Raw genomic sequence first — 19,023 nt, 5'->3', positions numbered from 1 at the left:
TTCTTCTTTTTCTTTTTTATACCAGAGGTTGCAGGCCTGCGTGTTAGATAGATAGATAGATAGATATATACTTAGCAGCACCAATAAACCAAACACACAAGAATAAAAAACAAAACACAAAATGTAAAAAAACAGGGATGAAAGATATAGAAGTATACAAAGTAAAATACAAAACAAAATATATATGTACATATACAACACACATGCATACACAACACACAACACCAATGACAAATCAAATCAATACAAAATACGTGTTCCCGTACGTGATCCCCTTATCAATCAATCCGGCCGTAAAGGGGAGTTTCGCTTTGTTTACAAATCCGAAAGAAACACTCGGGCGCCTCGATCGCTTCCACGTCTGCGGCGCTGCATCGGTCGCGATAAGGAGCCGCGGATCGGCCCGCTCGATAACGGCAATCTGAAGCCCGAGTGACCCCGAGGCGGTTGAAACGACAATAGAACGACGGCGGGAGATGGAGGGAAAGGCGTAGACGGCTGTGGATGAGTCTTCTTAGAAAGTCGTCGGAGTTGGAGGAGAGAAAGACGGCGACGGAGAGGCAGACAGACGGTCTCACTTCTGGCTGCAAGGCTCAGGCGAGGTGAAATGCGAGAGGATCGGCCGAGGAAAGGAAGTGACCTCACGCAGTCGGGTCTTTCTGTGTGCCCCTGTTTACCATGCCCTCAAAGGGGGCCAGGCAGGACCCTTTGAAGTGCACGACCGCCCCGCAGGCAGCCTCAAAACCGGCCGCCGCTGAACTTTTATGCCATTGGCTGAAAGTTATTCAATATTTATCCACCTATTGATGTGTATTTTTTTGAGGCAGAGAGTCCGAGAAACATTTTTGTTACGCCGCACACAGCTCCTGAGGGAAAGATCGTAAACAGGGCCGGCTTTGTCAACTCGCCTTTTATTGCGATGTTTTAAAATCGGCTTCAAGCAGGGGGCCACGTGTAGGAAGTGGTGCGAGTGTGTACGTTGTTTGTTTGTTTCCGCTTCTATTATCCAGACAGTGATTACCGCCCCAGTCATACAACACACCAGATTGTTTTGTAAATCCAGTACTTAACATGTGTGTGTGTGTGTTGATAGCATCAACAGTGGTGCAGTAAGGGACTCAGCAGGAGTCCAGGCTCATGTTGCTAATATCATCATGACATCGCTTGACTGGAAGGTATTAAACCATCTCATCTCACAGTCATCGGATCAAGCTTCATTTAAAAAAATTTTTTTAGCTAAAGCACATAACCTTTACATAATGACATGTGTTAAAATATTTAAAATGGAAGTCATTCTTATTTAATCACGTTTCTGAATTTAACGTTCTGGGAATTGGGGCAGAAACATGCAAATGTCAAGAGCATAAGAACTCCTTTTTGCTTTTCAAGGGAATTATTTATAAAACAATTCTTGAGAGTTAGAAATGAAATTAAAAACGTATTAATATGGAAGATTTATGTGGTAGTATAAAAATATATTTTGTTTATTGTTGTTTTTGTTGTTGTTTTATTTTCTTCTTTATTTTATATTAATTTTCTGATTTATTTTGATTTTAATTTAGGATAGGAATTTATAAGCATTTTTTGCTTCTACGTATACCTTTTCAGTCTTTCTCTTTTGTATATTATATAGGATAATATTGTATTTGATTTGATTGACTGAATAAAATACACAAACAAAAACAATATACACTCACACACACACAGACACACACACACACACACGCACACAAACTACTTTCCTGACATTCACGTGCGTACGCTCGCTCACACCGCCTTAGAGTCTACAGCCTTGTCCCGGTTGAACAATGTCTCCATTGTTTTGTGGGCTTTCACTGGCAGCAGGGGACGGCTGGAGTGTTAACCATTTCCCAACTGCGCCTCGCTGTGCGTTATTGTGTGTGCGTGCGTGTCAGAGGTAGTGAAGCATGGGCACGGGGACGAAGAGAGGGAGGGCACTTGCTCCAAGTGTATGGTAATTAGCGTGGAGGAAGTGATGGAATCTGGCCATTTTTATGGCCTTTACGAGACCTCCCACCTTAGCCTTTACAACTCCTGAACATGCTTATTTTATTCCCATTCAGTCGCGTTTCTCCGAAGAACGCGGAGAGAGGCTCTTGTCGAAAGAGCTGACGTGTTTTTGATATGATAAAAAAAGAAATGAAAAGAAATCGCGTCTTAGCCGGGGCATCCGGAGAAGAATCGGCACAATGACTCTGTGGAGCGCAACGACGGGCGTGCGGCCGCGGCTCCCCATTGGCGTTAGAAAAGACGGATCCGGGATCACATCCACCTTCGTTGACCGCGTCTCTGGAGCGATGGGGATAAAGGGGGCTTCCTGTGGTCTGAATGGGCCGTGCACCTGGGCTGGCAGAACAATTGCCCAGAACTCTGGGACGCCCGGCCTCCTCGGCTGTTAATGAGCGACCCCACGGTCAGCGGGCGCCACCCACGCACCGTCCATAGGCGTCACCTCCAAGGCTTTCGCTCTCCCGCTTCACGCCGACCTTAAAGTAACATTATGCAACAATTGTACCTTAAAATAACAGCTTGAAAAAAATTGTGCCGCTACAATGACTTTTAATATGGCGATTTGCGCCTCCGCCATTGCCATCGGGGGTCTGTGGGGAAATAACTCCGCTATGTAGGATTCTGGGGCCGCCCGATCCGGGGCGGATGGACTTCGACCTGCTTTCTGGCAGTGATTACGCAATGTCATATAGTGCCAGTCCACGCTCGCAGCTCCAGTATAAGGGCGAAGCAAGCGAAGTCTCTTGTAATGAATTACACGTTCCAATGGAAATTATGAATATGTAGCTTTTTGGCGTCGTCAACAATATTGTATTCGATCACACGAACTCCACATTCAAACATTTAGAAAACAACGTATATAGGCTGAAAACGCGATCGGTATTTCATCTAAACTAAATGTTGTCATTCTTCTGGTTATGTTAGCATTCAACTCCGATATCACAATGAATAAAACTATGCAGTCATATTTATGTAAAATCTTTGAATATTCTTAGCTTATCGGTTGACATCATTTCTTGGTTTCTGACTTCGTCTGGTCATCAATACAAGTGTATGCGAGGCTGCATCTATCGCAACTGGGTATTTACGACACTGAAGTAAACGTTAAATACCTCCAAAACTGAAGGGGGCGCTAAAAGGGAAAAACTCCATTATGGGGCTTTAAACCGCGCCGCTATTTTTCCTCCCCCGCTTACATCATCGGCTCGGGCTAAAAAATCCGAGGCCATCGAGACGTGGCGTCAGGCCCGGGAACCGTGACAATGGAGATGAGAGCGCCTCGGTCGTGGCGTGCGTCCGGCCGCTTGTCCCCGCGGACAATACGACTCAGTGTCGGCTTAGTCGGCGACAGAAACGGCAGAACGACTCGAGAGTCTTCTCGCTACTTCACGGACTCGAAGTAACCTGATGATCGCCCCTTTGGGTTAAATATTTATGATTTTATATATTGAATGTGCGGAGAACAGCGTAATAGAGCCTCTCCATTACGACATTTTACTGTAGGAAACGTGAACAGCGGTTCTTTGTATTGACTCTGTTCGTTTTTGTGTGTGTGTAAATAGCTCTGGGGGTATCGTCGTCTATTTTTTCCTCGCTCTGTTATCTGACCGTTGAAATACCTCTGTGAACTTAAACTACCCCGGGGATGTGAGACTCTGTGTCGGACATGCACATTTAAAAGGATAATACGTATCTGTATCTGTAAGCGCGCGCGTGTGTGTGTGTGTGTGTGTGTGTGTTTCACCAATAACTCCAGTGTTCACTGCGTAGCTGTTATTAAAAGTTATCTCGCTGTCCCCGGGGTCAAGCACAAGTACAAATAGACCCCAGTGATCCTGCGCAGTGGCTTTTAGGTCCCGGAGCCCTTCAGGAAACTAAATGCCCCGTTGCGTTTCTCCGCATGTTCTGAGACTTCCACTAGCATGTCCTTTCTTCCTTAGGAAATCAATGACTCCCTTCCCTTATTTTCTTCCTCTTTCTTCTTTCCCTGTCCTCTATCATCTCCTGACATTTCTAACAACAATGTGAGATCTGAATTTGTGCTCTTCCGAGCAGTAGGTACAAATCTGCCAGGTTAACCTCTGAATCTCTCCTCCTCGAAAGAAAGTTGGATTTAAACAGCTAGTAAGAGGAGGCAGCTAGTAAGACTAGGCAGCTAGTAAGAGGAGGCAGCTAGTAAGAGGAGGCAGTTCACAGCTTATATTTGAGTGCTCACAGTGAAGCGATGAACATAGCAGTCATGACTGCTCTGGGGACCCGTAGTCAGCCCACTTACTTACTTCCATTTATTTCATATCATAATTTAACATCAAGAAACACGTGACTCCGACATTCAGATGATCTTATTTACTCCTCTGTGTCGGATCACGATGGCTAGTCAAAAACACGTTGTGGTGACGGTGGATCCCCAGATCAGCTGACTGCTCCTGAACAGTTTCTGAAAGTGTGAATGTGGAGGAGATGCAATGTTCTAGCAAAGTGAAAGAAATGTTTTAACAACATGTTCTTAGTTTGTACTCTAGGTTGAAATGCACTTATTGTAAGTCGCTTTGGATAAAAGCGTCTGCTAAATGACATGTAATGTAATGTAATGTAACAACCAGCCGGCCAGTAGCAACAGCCATTTAAACCAGTGCAGGGCCAGTGTTCTCCCATTCTAGCCGTGTAAGATTAATAATAATGTGGCCGAACATGCGCCCAGGAGAACGCTGAGCCAGCAGAAGTAGTAGTTTAAATTACTAAAAAGCCAGGGGATGCATTATTTCGAGGGAGAACATGTTTCTTTTGCATAAAACTTGGCCGGCTAAGATTGTGTGTGTGTGTGTGTGTGTGTGTGTCTGTGCGTGTGTGCGTATGTGTGTGTGAGAGAGAGACAGAGTGAGCGGGATTGAGAGATGGAGAGCTGATATAATTGTGTGACTTGGGAACATCCATCTTTGCCTTTCAGGGGCCCTTCTGCTGGGAATTCCCCGGACAGTCAGATCTGAGCCTTCACCAATTTCATTTGGTGAGAGACCTTTGAATTCCAAAAATATCTTGTTGGATTTTTTTGGCTGATTCCACACGCAAATTAACAACTGATAATTGATGATTTTAAACAAAAATAACCTCAACACTGGTGATGATGATGATGATGATGATGATAATGATAATAATGCTGATAATGATAATGATAATCCTGCTGTGTTGTGCTTTGTGCTATAATCCAGTGCTGCTGCTTTGTTGCTGGTGTGCTTTTTAATGTGTGTGATGGGATGTTTTTTGGGGGGGGGGGTTTGGATGATACATGCTTCATACATTTCAAGTGCTTCCTTTAAAATGTGAAACACTAAAAGAGAGCCTCACGGGGTAGTAAAAGTTTTTTTTCTTGTTTATCTTTGTTTGGCTCTCTACTAATTTCTGTGTGTTAAGGATTCTATCTGCTGCCTCTATTTGTCTGATGACTAACCGGTCTCAGTCTCTGGATCGTAAAGTGGAATCGGCCCGCGAGCCGCCAGCAGGAGAAGGCGGTCTTTCAGTTGTGTTGCTGCCGCCAGAGAAATGTCACGTGACGGCAGTCTTGAAGATTTGGACCGAACCTTAAAAAGTGAAGTGACACTTCTCGTTATCCAATACAAGAGAGTCCAGATTGGTCTGTCCTTGTGCTGCAACCTTTAAAATAGAATTAAAAGAAACTGTTATTTCAAGAAAGTGGCCCATAAAGGCAACGTGAGTCTTGATTTCAGCGAGCCTTGTTTCGGTGTGTGAAGCTGGAGAGATGTTGGCATTATGATACCCAAAGGGCAATTTACGCATCTCCTCTGTGGCGACCATGGCTCTGTGGATTGCCTGCTTGAATTGTATGACTCATCAGCTGCTTGTGGATTGTGCACACTCTGCAGGGCATTTGTTGCCAGGTAATAACATTAAAAAAAAGAGAAGCGAGAAACGAGGTCAATCATGCTTCATGGCGCAAATAGCTATTAATATGACGGTTTTGCCGATGAGGATTTATAGGTAAAACAAATGACAGCACAAAAACAAATCCTCCTGCTGCCCGCCTCCTCTCCTTTTCTCATCCAAGTGCCTTTGCTAGAACTTGTTTGACAAGGTCTGGCAGGATCACTGTTGGGTGTGCCTGTCTTCTGACAAACACACCTTTGTCTACACTAGCGTATATGTCGGATCGTTGCTTCTAAGGTGTGACTTGAGTTGAAGATGACAGGCAGTCAGAGCTGGGTCAGGTTATAGCTTTTATGTGTTTGCATACAACAACATGAACTCATTTAACCCAGAGACTTGCAGGCCGGATGCGAGAAGATTAAAAAAACACCCGCAAAGAACGGCGTAACACAGAAAGGCTTTTAGAGAGACGTGATCTTTCGGTCGATTTGGTCATAGTTCATTTGCACGAAGAACTAGGATCAAGGGTCAGAAGTGTTGATAAATAATCTAATTTATGATGAACCGCTCGTCTCCCCCGGGTTGCACGATCTCCCCGGCGCCGTTCCGCGGGCGGGCCCCCCGTGAGCGGGCCCCCCGTGAGCGACGACGGACCCGGCGGCTCCCGACGCTACTGTATTAACACCGGAGGCCGTTTCACAGGGGGAACTTGTTTTGACAGAACTCCAGGTGTCTCATTGTTTGGGCTGGCATGGTTCAACAGATTTACCAATTAGCACTGGGCTGAGGGCGCAGGAAGAGTGGGAGTGGAGAAGAAGGGGAGGGAAGAAATGAAACAGGGGGAGGAGGAGGAGGGAGAATGGATGAGGCGGATTTGGCCACGGTGATGGAATGAGGATTGTGAGTGAGAGGTGCGGTGGGAGGGAGGGAGGAGGGGGGGGGGGGTGACCATACGGAGGCAGGCTGGAGTAAGGCGATTCGTGACCTCGTTTTTTGTGTGTGTGTGTGTTGCTTTTTTCTTCCTCTTCCTCTCAGCAGCACCGCGGAAGGGGACGAGGAGGGGGGACGTTGTAGAGAAAGAAGAAGGGGGCAGGAGGGCAGCTGACGGAAAGGGGGGAGGGAGGGGGAGGGGAGAGTGTGTTTACACATGAAAAGTTCTGTCTCAACATACACCGTATCTTCCCTGAGATCGTTCTCAATTTAGGTACGCACTCAAGGGGATATATTTTAGAATAATTGGATATAGATAAACTCCCGACACTTGATTACGTCGCACACGTTGCTCACGCGTCAGCCTGCGGGAGCGTCGGGTTGTTTTTCCGCCGCAAGTCCCCCTCGGCTCGCGGCTCTCACTCTCGTACGAGGCAGAATTGTGTGGGATTAAACACAATGTTATTACTCCCACCAACCCTCTTTGTTATTCCTCAGAAATGTCTGCCCCCTTTTCTTCCAAGAAAGTTTGGAAGTGAACTTTTTTGAAAACTAGGGTGAAGTGATTTCGTGAATATCCCGCAGAATTTAGAGTAGTTTTTGGGGGGTTTTTGAGTCATACGACACTGATACACGTGCATGTGCCGTAGATCCCAAAAAGTTAGCTTTGTTCAAACTGCCTTTCTGAGAGAAGTTTCATTCTTGAGAAGAGCTTGCTTCTCTTTGTGCGTGTGTGTTTTTGAGCCGACCAATCATAACAAAGAAAAGTCAGGCCTTCTCTGTTTGTAGGTAACTGTCAGTCTACGACAACAACCAGACTCGAACTGCGAGAGCAGAGGAGATGTTTGGGGAGGGAGGGGCTGTTTGTCTGATATTGTCGTCTGCAGGCACGGGGAGTCTTGTTTGAGTCGCTGTTCGATATCAGGGACACGAGTAAAGCTCCAGGCACTTTCCTTCTGGAAACTATTGACCTGTTTCACAACACAGTTGCCGGCATTAACGTTCGACTCTTTTGGCGTGAGAGTTTCTCATAAAGTCAAAAAAGTCAACTTTTAGTGCTCTCTCTGGAAACTTTGGTGCATTGTAATACCACAACAAAGGACTTTAAGGATATTCAGCATGGATGTGAGAAAACTTCACTCAATCTGTTGACTCTTACCAGGGCCAAGATGAATGAAGACAATAGTATTTAAGATTTCAAGCATTACCTCAAATAAATCAATAATCAGACAAAAACCACGACAAAAGGTATTCCAAGAACGCACCTACTTAATGCTGCGGCCTCAATTCTAATCGGTTCACTTCGCCGCATCCTGGATCCCTGTGGTTTCCTCATGACTTGGCGTTGAGCGATCCAACAATTGCTATGGCGACTGTCTGTTGTGTACATATGTACAATCAGCTTGGGATTGAGAGTGACGGAGACGGCCTTTTGGAGTGGGGGGGGGGAGTAGATATGAAGCCCCGCCAAATTCCCCAAAGAACAAATCACAGTTATGGATGAATACACTGTCACAGTCAAATTTCAACTCTCTGAGTCAGTGTGTGTGTGTGTGTGTGTGTTGAAGACGGAGGAATGCTGAGTGATTCCAGAGAGCACTTAAGCCGCCTTGAATTCAGTTTGGTGTTCCCACCCGCGTTATAACAGGAGAGGGGCTTTCCTTTGGAGTGTGCACGGGTAAACACGGGGTATCTGCTTTCTGAGTCATTTAGCGTCGTCCTCTGTCACCTTTCCTCGTATATTCCAAACAATGTTTTCCGGTTTGTCGGGCTAGCCTGAACGAGACTACACCCCCCCCCACCCCACCCTTCCCCCCCCAGTCCAATTTATTACAGTCTGTTCCTCTTGACAGTTCCACTGAAGACCCATGTGAACTTTTCTTGGATTTGTTTGCCTCCGGTTTTGATGTGCGTGTTGTTATTTTTCTCCCTCTCCGTCTGCCATGTGTGTGTGTGTGTGTGTGTGTGTGTGTGTGCAGTCGACGGCGCCTGAGCGCCAGGTCCTTCTTCTGTCTCGGCCCAGGAATTTGATGAGAGACTTATTTTCCGAACCAGTTAGTTTCTATGAGCATCTCCCCCACCCCCCCCACACTTCTGTTTTTTGCCTCCCTTTTCCAATAGTCCTGGAAGTTCGGGACACTTCTTTGCGTCACGTGACCCTGCCGTTTGACTGCTCCTGCATACCTGTGCAGGTGTGCACACGCTTTCGCATTGACTTATGCAGCCTTTTCAACAACAAAAAAAGATTACTATTAATTGAATGGCCTGTTAAGACGCCACTTAAATCAGTCATGTAATCGCTGGAGGGAAGTGTCACGGGGTGAAAAGGAGAGATGGAATCCATGAGATTAGGGAGGATCATCGTACCAGACGTTTTGGATGGAGGGAGAGACGGCTCAATCCTTTTTTTTGGTTGTAAATTGTGTTTATTCTCAAAAGCAGAGTACACATTTATACATTGAACTTGTCATTTTTCATTTCCCCCCCCATCCCAACACAGAACAAATCGAACAAATCGCACTGCTTGAATTGTCAAAAAGCACATAACAGTATTAGTAGTTCAAGTATTACACAAAAGTGAAAATAGTGTAGGAGGCAATGCAGTCAAACAGAAACCAGAAATGAGTTTGAGACATTGTAAATTATTGGTAATTATTAGTTCCTACAACAGCTTCAAGACAACTTAAATAGCTTCCCCTCCCCCCTTTTTGTAAATAAAAATAAATTAAAAAAAACATCAAAGACAACAGAAGTGGTTTATGAGTCTAATGAGAGAGTCTTCAATTTATTAGAGACGGCTCAATCCTGACGGCATATATTTTGTTTTTCATGGGACAGAAGTCCTCGGAACACTTTTTCCCCCCAGCGAGACGTGCTATACCATCGGCCGGACGTCGTCTGCGAAAGATGCAGAGAATTGCATGCTGGGGGAAAAAAAAGAATAAACGAGCCTGTCACCAAAGTTGGAAAGGATCCCGAGCGCAGCGCTACTGTCAGAAAGCGGCTTCCATTTCATACATTATTAACATTACCGAAACACATTATTTGTGTATTTATTCATTCATTTGTCTGGTTAACATCCGATAAACAGCGCGGCCAGACAGTTGTGTGAGATTTGAATAAAAAGCCGAGCGGCGTGATTGGAGCGGGACGGGAGCGGATTCTACGGCCCCCAGACTTCCTCTCCAGGCTCATTAAGGGACAGTGAGGCGATGATGTCGAATCGGCGCGCACTTTACCGGCCTGCCTTTCTCTTTGAACAGCGTCGCCCTCTTATCTGCAACATGCTCTGTTCCTCCAGAACACACACATTCTGCCTACACACACTCTTCATACTTATTTAGTTTGTGTAGACAGAAAACTCTTAAGTATGTGGCTTGTCCACAGAATTTTGGCAGCTTTTGTTGTATTTTCTCCTACGCTATCGAAAAAGCCCGGTACTAGTTTTTTTTTGTGTTCTTTTTTCTTCTTCTGCACAGACATCACAAATGGATATTTTAATTGGAACTTTTGGCACTGTCTCCATCTTGTGTTGGAATGGCAGACAAGTGAGTGTCTGGTGAGGCCGGGGCCGGGCTGATTGGTGTGTAGCGAGGCGTGTCTGAATCAACTGGCAGCATGAATAGCTCGCTTGATTCTCACTGGCATTGCACTTTTTATTTTTATTTTTTTAAACAACATTTCTTTTTTCTTTGGAATAACCAACAAGGGACAAGAGAATACCTCCTGCTTCCTTGACACATGACTTCTTTTTGTTTTGGTGGTGCAGTTTACTAGTTTGGTGCCTTTCTGCCAGCTGACCTTTTGGTGCTCTTGAATCAAGCAGCTAACCCTTGCTGTCGTTTAATTTCACCCATCGATTCATTCACTTCATATGAAGGAATAATGATATTACCAAAATGAATTATTAAAGTGATCTGGATTTATTTTAAAGTACTACTTCCTCAAAGCAATTGGGAAGCCTTTTTGGGATTAGTGAAGAATAACAAAAACTGATAGAATCAGCCCTGAAGATAATTTATAATACCTCTTTTTTTGGAGTCACGCTGCATATTTAGTCATAACTCTGTTATGCACCATTGTGTTTGGATGCCTTAAGCTGTTGCAAGGCTTTTAAGACACAGTGATGTCATACTAGGATCTTTGTGTATGCATGAAGACTAAAGCAAATACATTAGACCCAGCAGATAAAAGCTGCTTACTTATGATGTGACAGAGATAGTGGTAACCCGGGTGACTGCTCAATACGGTAAATGTTATTCTTTTTTCCTGTGGTGGAAGAGCAGTGCTCTTAAATCATATACGGAGAGACAGCTACACCTTATTTCCGTATTTCTGTGCCAGGCGCCATCAACAATTATTAAAAGAGATTAAAGAAATTTTCTCTCATTCACTCAAATGTCGGTAGAGATCGAATATGCACACGGTGCCACGGAGTAGTTTATCCACTCGTGTTTCTTTTGGGGATTTACAAAAGAAGAAGAAATAACCACTTCCTGAACTCAGGCAATTGAAAGTGAATAGATCTCCGAGCCTAAATGACGTATCGGGCCTGACTCCTGCTCCAGCGAGCGCTCGGGGCTCCGCTGCAGAAGCCAACGCAAACCACACGCACGCGCCGCGTATCCGCACAAGGACACACCTGTTCAAACTGTGGGCAGGCGGTTACCTCGAGCAGGACGTGTTGGCACACTCGCGCCAGCGGCAGAGAGCCGGGTCAGGTTGGAGTCATTTGTAATCCTCCGTGACATAATGTAGTCCTTGTGTTTGGCAGGGGCCTGTGTGTGTGTGTGTGAGAGAGAGAGAGAGAGAGAGACGAGGGAAATGGGAGAAAGATGTCATGTGTGTGTGCAGGTGGGGTTGTGTTATCTGCATACTCGCATGAAAACAAGTGTTTTGTGTGTGTGTGTGTGTGTGGCAGTGGGCCGTAGTCTCCGGGCCGGTAGTCAGCGCTGGCAGACCGTTCAGCTTGGGGTCTGGACGCAGCATGGCGTCTCTTGAGATGAGGTCAGGAGAGATTTCCAGAGACAATATATATCGATTTACAAATATCAGTTAGAAAAAATACATGAAGTGTATCCTCACTTTTTATATAATACATTTGGAGCTACCTTCATGTTGCTGGAATAAAACCCCAACAGAACATATACCTGCATATAATGGCTATAGCGTCAGAATAGCATTTGGAAATATTGTGATATGGATGTAGTGTCCAGAGCTCAAGGAGAAGTCCTCAAATGACCTGTGTCCAAATTACACAATATCAAATTATGTAAAACAAAAAGTCGCCAATTTCTACATCTGAAAGCTGAAAAGAGATTTAAAATGTTGCTTCATGAATTACTTGGACGATTAATGGATAAAGCAGGAACAGAATGTAAGTGAAGTCACTAAAGTAAACACAGGTACACGGGCCAGAAAATGTTGTGAAACGCTGCAACGCCGCCACAGGGCACAGAGCTCCGAAACAGCCGAAGAACAGGGGCCGGCCAATCAGAAGCCGGAAGAAGCCACACGACGGATTCATTTCATTGGCGTGTAGAGAACTCTCAACTGGTGCGGTACTTCTCGTTGCTTCACCAGTCACCGGGGCACTGACATCTGCTCTATTACTGAGGTGCACCCCCCCCCACCTCCACCCCCACCCCCCCACCGGCGAGGGCCAGGTCCAAGGTGCACATGGCACACGAGCCGGTGTCAGTCTGCCTCTCCCGCCATTTTAATTGTCGTATCTCCTCAGCCTTGATATGAGCAAAGAGGGGGAGGCACATCAAAGGCACACCTCCCCGTGTCTTCACAAGTTGCCCGTCTCTTTGGAGGAGCCCGGGCATCGGAGAGCCAGAAAAGGGGATTGGAGAGGTCGGTGTGGATTCCCGGCCGGGATGCGTGTGATGGGCTAATTGTAGCCCCCAGTGGACACAGGCACACATCACAGAGGGCTGCGGATGAGGAGCTGCAGAGGCTGGAAAAGACTCCTGCTAGCTTTCTCCTCCACCTCTTAGATTTCTGCACATGGCTCTCTGATACCTTTGATTTCAACAGTCTGTCTCGAGCATATTGATTTCAGACATTTCCCCCCCCCAATACATCAGTTTTTCTTTCTCAACTATTCCCTCATTTATTGCGCTGCACATTTCAATTTTCGCTTCCTTGTGAGAAAATTGTAAACCTGGCAACTCCCTTGAGTTGCCAGGTTTTACGGTTTTCTCACGAGTAGGGATGGGTATCGTTTGGGTTTTTTCCGATACCGGTGCTAAACCGGTACTTTTAAAACGATACCGGTGCCTAAACGGTGCCTGAACCGATACTTTTTTTTTTAAACGCACATTGAGGACATTAAAAACCTCTTCGGCCATATTCCCTGGAGAAGCCGTTATCATGGAGCACTGACACACAACGGATATCAGACTGTTAACATACACAATATATGTTCTCCATTATATGAGGTGATATGTATTGTCATGTGCAGACCTTATAGGGTTAATCCTGTCACTGTTTTGATGGGCAAAGAGAACAACCAATCAGAGGGACTGAAGATGACACGTGACACAAAGTGTTGCTTCTGACAGCGAGTTACACTGAAACAAAGTGACGCCCCACGGTCTTTATTCCTCCGTCATTATATTCCCGGTAACACCGGGTATACAGCCGGGACCGCTGGACACCAACACATCTGCTAGCAGACTGTTACGCTCGTAGCTAGCGCTAGCTACGAGCTAGCTTAAGCATGGTTATAATGGATAATTTATTATTTCTTGGCCTACTTTTATGAATGCAAGACTTGCAATCAACGTTACGGTACTAATCTGAGTTAAGGCTGCTCGTCATCATCGGTCTCCGCGTGTTCAGGGGGACCGGTGACGGTCTCCCCATCGCGTCCAGCCTGACGCTGGTGTGCTCCACACGGGTTCACTAGTCACACACGGCGCAGCCTCCGCTCTCAAACTTAAATATGAGAGGCTATCTTAACCTGCTGACAGGGCGGAGTCACCAGAGAAGTTCACAACAATAGTTTTTTTCAATTTCAATCGGCTCAGGCACCGGAAAGAAGCACCAAAATGTGCGTTGCGTTTCGGTCCGGGTAATACCGGTTGTATTGGAACCGGTACCATATTGGCACCGGGTTTCGGTACCCAACCCTACTCACGAGCCTGCAGTTGTTTCTCTGAGATGGAGCTGTAGGCCCGATCGGCTGCCTTCTCCCATCTCGATCGGATTTGACACTTTCTCCAGACGATTGCGCTCATTATTGATGCACGCATGCCGGAGTGCTCGTTGGTCATTGCATTTAATCAGCCGTCTCTGACCACGCCAAATCAGAGGCTGACCCCTGACACCACGCATAACAAAGCAATGTACAGACACACGGACCGTCCTCGTGCCTGACTCCCGACAACGTGATCAAAAAGACTCTCCGCCGCTTTGAACAGTTCTCTTTGTTTCCCCATCTGCATCAAAAAGAAATCAAGAGCTGAAACTTTTGAGTGCGTGTATCAGCTTTTCCTCCCAGTGCACCCACCTCGCCAACGCCAGTTTGTCGGTCGAGCATTACGCCACGAGAGTAAAACACAGTTAAAAGGAGGACGGCACAAGGAGATGACACCGGCGAGGAAGCGCCTCGAGTTGGGTTGGGCCCTGGCAGGGAGAAAATCAATGGGAGGGAACGCTGCCATACACGGAAATGGCACAATGGGAGGGAGAGGAGGGAGTAAAGAGACAGATATATATATATATACATACAGTGCATCCGGAAAGTATTCACAGCGCTTCACTTTTTCCACATTTTGTTATGTTACAGCCTTATTCCAAAATGGATTAAATTCATTATTTTCCTCAACATTCTACACACAACAACCCATAATGACAAAGTGAAAACTGTTTTTTGCAACCCTTCGCCAGATCTGTGCCTCGATACAATTCTGTCTCGGAGGTCTATAGATAATTCCTTGAACTTCATGGCTTGGTTTATGCTCTGATATGCACTGTCAACTGTGATACCTTATACAGACAGGTGTGTGCCTTTCTCAATCATGTCCAATCAACTGAATGTAGCACAGGTGGACTCCAATCAAACATCTCAGGGATGATCAGTGGAAACAGGATGCACCTGAGCTACATTTTGAGTGTCATGGCAAAAGCTGTGAATACTTATGTACATGTTATGTTTTCGTTCTTTATTTTTAACAGATTTGCAAAAATTTGCAAAAAACAGTTTTCACTTTGTCATTATGGGTTGTTGTGTGTAGAATGTTGAGGAAAATAATGAATTTAATCCATTTTGGAATAAGGCTGTAACAACAAAATGTGGAAAAAGTGAAGCGCTGTGAATACTTTCCGGATGCACTGTATATATATATGTCTCTTTACTCCCTATATATATATATATATATATCTATATATTCTTCTTTTTTTTTACTGAAAAATGATGCATTTGTTTTACCCAGGGAGAGAAAAAGCTAAGATGAGGAGAGAGAGAGAACGAGAGAGAGAGAGACAGAGAGCGAGAGAGAGAGAGAGAGAGGGAGCGAGAGAGCATCTTTTGAAAAAAAAAAGCAAGTTCTTTGGTGAGGTTGAGTTGTGTGGTTAAGGTTTGTTTTATCCAACTGTGCGTAAGCGTGTGTAGCTGTCTTTCAGGTCTCTTTTTAGTCGAGGCGCAGAAAGACTACTCATGGCATGTTCAAGGGCGCTCAGTGGACCTGGACGCCCTGCAGGAGGCGGAATTATGAATACAACACGAGTAAACAGACACCTACATATACTATTAAAATAGTAATCCTGGTACTTTGCAAGAGAGCCTTTGAGTAGTGATTTGAGTCGGTCCGTGGCAGTTCAGGCCGACTCCTCGGAGGGGGTCATTGATAAAGACTTGTGAAAAATCAACTCGCATGTGCCTGATGGTGATAATGATTTGCACATTGGCAGTAATGTATTCCTGTGCGCATTCCTCCAATACAACCAGTTTAGTATTCAGTTTAGTGATAAAGGATTTTTTTTTTTTTACACCGCAGCTGTGAACAAAGAATACAATAGCGGCACAAACTCGAAACACAATTCCGAGCCTGAGCCCCGAATTTCATTCAGACTTCACTGTGACTGAGTGAACCCATTCAGTGGGAGTGCGCAGCGGTTGGAGAGATAGTATTAAGTTGCCTGCAGATGGAGGTCAGTGTGACTGGCACAGTTGGCACCTTGGCACGGCAGCACTCGGCGCCGCAAAAGGATGCGTCGACTGAAGGGGGTGGGGGCGAATCCTTTTTCTTCTTCTTCTCACTTCTTTTATTGTCAGCGCTTCCTGTTTTGAAAGCCATTAAGGAGCAAATTTCCTCACAGCGAGAGGGGAGATGAAAAGGCCCGGTCTTTTGAAACGTGTCCAAGCGCAAATGTGAAAAAGAGGGGGAATGATAGCTATCTGTAAACATCTCTGTCGAGGGGTCGACGGAAAAGGAATTGTGAGGGAGCGATATATTCATTTGCCTTCTTTTTTTTCTTCTTTTTCTTCTTTTTGGGGAGATTCGCCGATGAAAGAGATGCTGCCGCTTTTTGTTCCGCGCCAGCTGTATTGCTCTATTCACCGCCGCGCTAACGTATCGGGGGGGGGGGCAGGCTCGCATAACTACACAGCCACCGCCGCCCCCCCCCCTCTATCCCCCCTTCCGAAAAAACGCTTTGTGACATCTGCATCCACACATGTCTGCATTCACTGTCGCCAGTGAGTATTTATAGATGAGTTGGTTTCGTCACCCATTGATCCCTCCGGGTTCTCTGATCGCAAAACTGTACTTTAAAGTCGCTTTCATGTGTCATCACAGAGGTAATCTCTGTGCATTTGAACTGAGAGGCACCCGAGGTTACCCGCGCAACCTGAGATGGCGACGAAGACTCGATCGGGCCCGTGGCGAACGCTTCGCCGTCAACGGCGGTGCGTCATCCCGTCCGTCGTTTCTGTTCAGTGTCTGCTCCGTTGGCATTTACACCACTCCCCTCTCTGTGGCGCTCGCTCAGTGTCTTCTTGAGAGTAGCAGTAGCGTGGAGCTGCAGACTCCTCCTCCTCCCTCCTCCACCCCTCACTGCCCCCGAGCCTGGCCGGTCTGCGCCTCTTAATAAAACTGACAGGCTCTAATTGGGCTTAATTGCACCCTTCGGGCGTCGTCAAAAGGAGTGTTGCGAAACAAACTGCAGGGTCTGCGAGCAGGCCAGCCCATCTGTTGGCCGCCGAGCTCGAGCCTGCATTTATGTGTACAATCGCCGAAGCTGTCGGGCGAAATGGACAATACGTGCGGCGTGCCCGGCAGCGCATTTGGGAACGCTGACGTCGGGAGGGACGCGGCGAACCGTTCGTTCCTCGCGCCGAGCCAGACGAACGAGAGCTCACAGGACTGAGAATCTCACGCATTCAAGTAGAATAGAATATACACTTTTATTAATCCAATTAGGTCTCTGCATTAACTCCATCCCATTTTTTTTATTTTTTATTACAGGGCAGTGGGCGCGCCGGGAAGCAACTGGGGTTCAGTGCCTTCAGTCAGGACACTGACTTGCAACTAATGGGGAGAGCGGGGATCGAACCCACAACCCTGCGGTTGCAGGACGGCCCTCTTACCCCACTGAGCTAAAGCCGCCAAGTAGGCGGCGTCACCCGGCGGTGAACCTCGGGCGCGCTCTCCGCCGCTAAATCGACGGCGGTGGTAAAACAGAGAGCGTGCGTGTCTTTTGAGGACGTGTCTGCATCACTAGGTGTCGGAGAAGCCTTTCTAAATCCCCGCTATTATGAAGAAGAAAAAAAAGCCAACCAAACAAATCCCTCCCCGGCTGCTTTCCAGCGGTATGAGCAAAAAAAAAAAAAAGATGAAGCGGCGCTCCGCATCCCAGCAGCACCACCTCCTGGCCGACGGACACGTGCGGACCCCCGGCGCCGGCCTCCATTGGAACGTGCTCTGATTCAGAGAGGCGGGGCGGGCCTCCGCTGGGGTCACTGAGCACAATCGATGGAGGGCTCCAGATGCGATTGAGTCATTGAAATGGCAACGCCTAACCTGTGTGTGTGTGTGTGTCAGAGACGGAGAGTATAAGGCGGCGGTGACCCCGAAAGCTGCGACCCGCAAGGAGAAAAAAGCAGATAATCACATTGAGCTCCAATTCATCTGGCCATTCGTTCCCTTCTTCTAGCCTCTGAGCTATTCACTCATTACAGCCTTTTTCGAAGTCTTGAGACGGAATATGCCACAAACGGGATTTTGTGTCGCGGGGCGCGCCGTGTCCGGGAACGACGCGGGGAACGAGGCGGCGGCTGTGTTTTTGTCCGAAGCTTAAAAGTCATGTGATGATGCAGCGGCTGAGCTGGAGGCCCCGTAAATAGTGCAGCGGCCTCATTTCAGGGGCCTGCTGCCGCTTCGGTGCCCGACTAGCCGACTCTGTCGCCCCTTCCTTTAGGAAAAGAGGCAGAGCACGTAATTAAGATATACGGCCCAGGGTGGACTGAATATATAGAGGGAAAGTATAGAGGAGCAGACCAGTCGGCCTCAATCGCAGCCTGCGGTTTAGTATTTGGCTGCAGACGGTGCGAGAGTTTGTGTCGGTGTGTGTGTGTGTGTGTGTGTGTGTGTGTGTGTGTGTTTGTGTCTGAGCAGCAGGCTATAAAAGGCTGGTGAGTCGAGCCGTAGCCTCTCAGTGTGTCGGGGTCACAGCGAGCCAAACTGTTGTGCACACGTACACATGCCCTATGTGGGGATTCTATTTCTTTGTGTGTGTGTGTGTGTGTGTGTGTGTGAAGGATGCAAACCCCCCGCTCTTTGACCCAAAGTTCCTTCCCCATCCCGTTCTCTGGATTCATCCTCGTAGTCATATATAATCCTGCTGTCTGGGGCAATAGTGTGTATCTGAGAGGACGCATCCTCCTTGACTTTACACCCAGCGTACACACACACACACACACACACACACACGCTTTGCTGCTCACGCCTCAGTGGTTCCAGTGCTTTGTCAGTCTCTAATGGTAACTATCCATCAACGGTAGGGGCGTCGCGCTTGGAAATGAAGATGGATTGAATTAGTGCTGAGTGCGCTGGCCGCTGTATTGTGGCGGCGACCCGTAATTACACTGTCAGGACCATTGAACCCCCTCGACGAGACACTGAACCTAACACATTTGCGCCAGTGTTGATTACAAGGTCTCTTAGTCTG

The 19,023-nt window shown here is 46.8% G+C and overlaps 1 protein-coding gene across 29 annotated transcripts in view; it reads left to right on the top strand.

The window, feature by feature from the left end:
* The window catches only part of tcf7l2 (transcription factor 7 like 2), a 94,965-nt gene that overhangs the window by 36,189 nt on the left and 39,753 nt on the right, over positions 1–19,023 (top strand). For 20 of the 29 annotated variants that reach the window (XR_008833478.1, XM_056429267.1, XM_056429268.1 and 17 more), the window contains exon 5: positions 4,979–5,038. The exons of the other annotated variants lie outside the window; for them this stretch is intronic. Coding sequence is in view for 19 of the 20 variants with exons in the window: in XM_056429267.1 (XP_056285242.1) it covers positions 4,979–5,038 (60 nt within the window). In the remaining variant the exon portion in view is untranslated. The remainder of the gene's footprint in view (positions 1–4,978; positions 5,039–19,023) is intronic. 29 annotated transcript variants of the gene reach the window in all.

The sequence above is a fragment of the Pseudoliparis swirei genome, chromosome 13 (assembly GCF_029220125.1).
Source record: "Pseudoliparis swirei isolate HS2019 ecotype Mariana Trench chromosome 13, NWPU_hadal_v1, whole genome shotgun sequence".
Lineage (NCBI taxonomy): Eukaryota > Metazoa > Chordata > Actinopteri > Perciformes > Liparidae > Pseudoliparis > Pseudoliparis swirei.
Note: the sequence above shows the minus strand (reverse complement) of the source record. Positions and strands in the feature narration are given on the sequence as shown.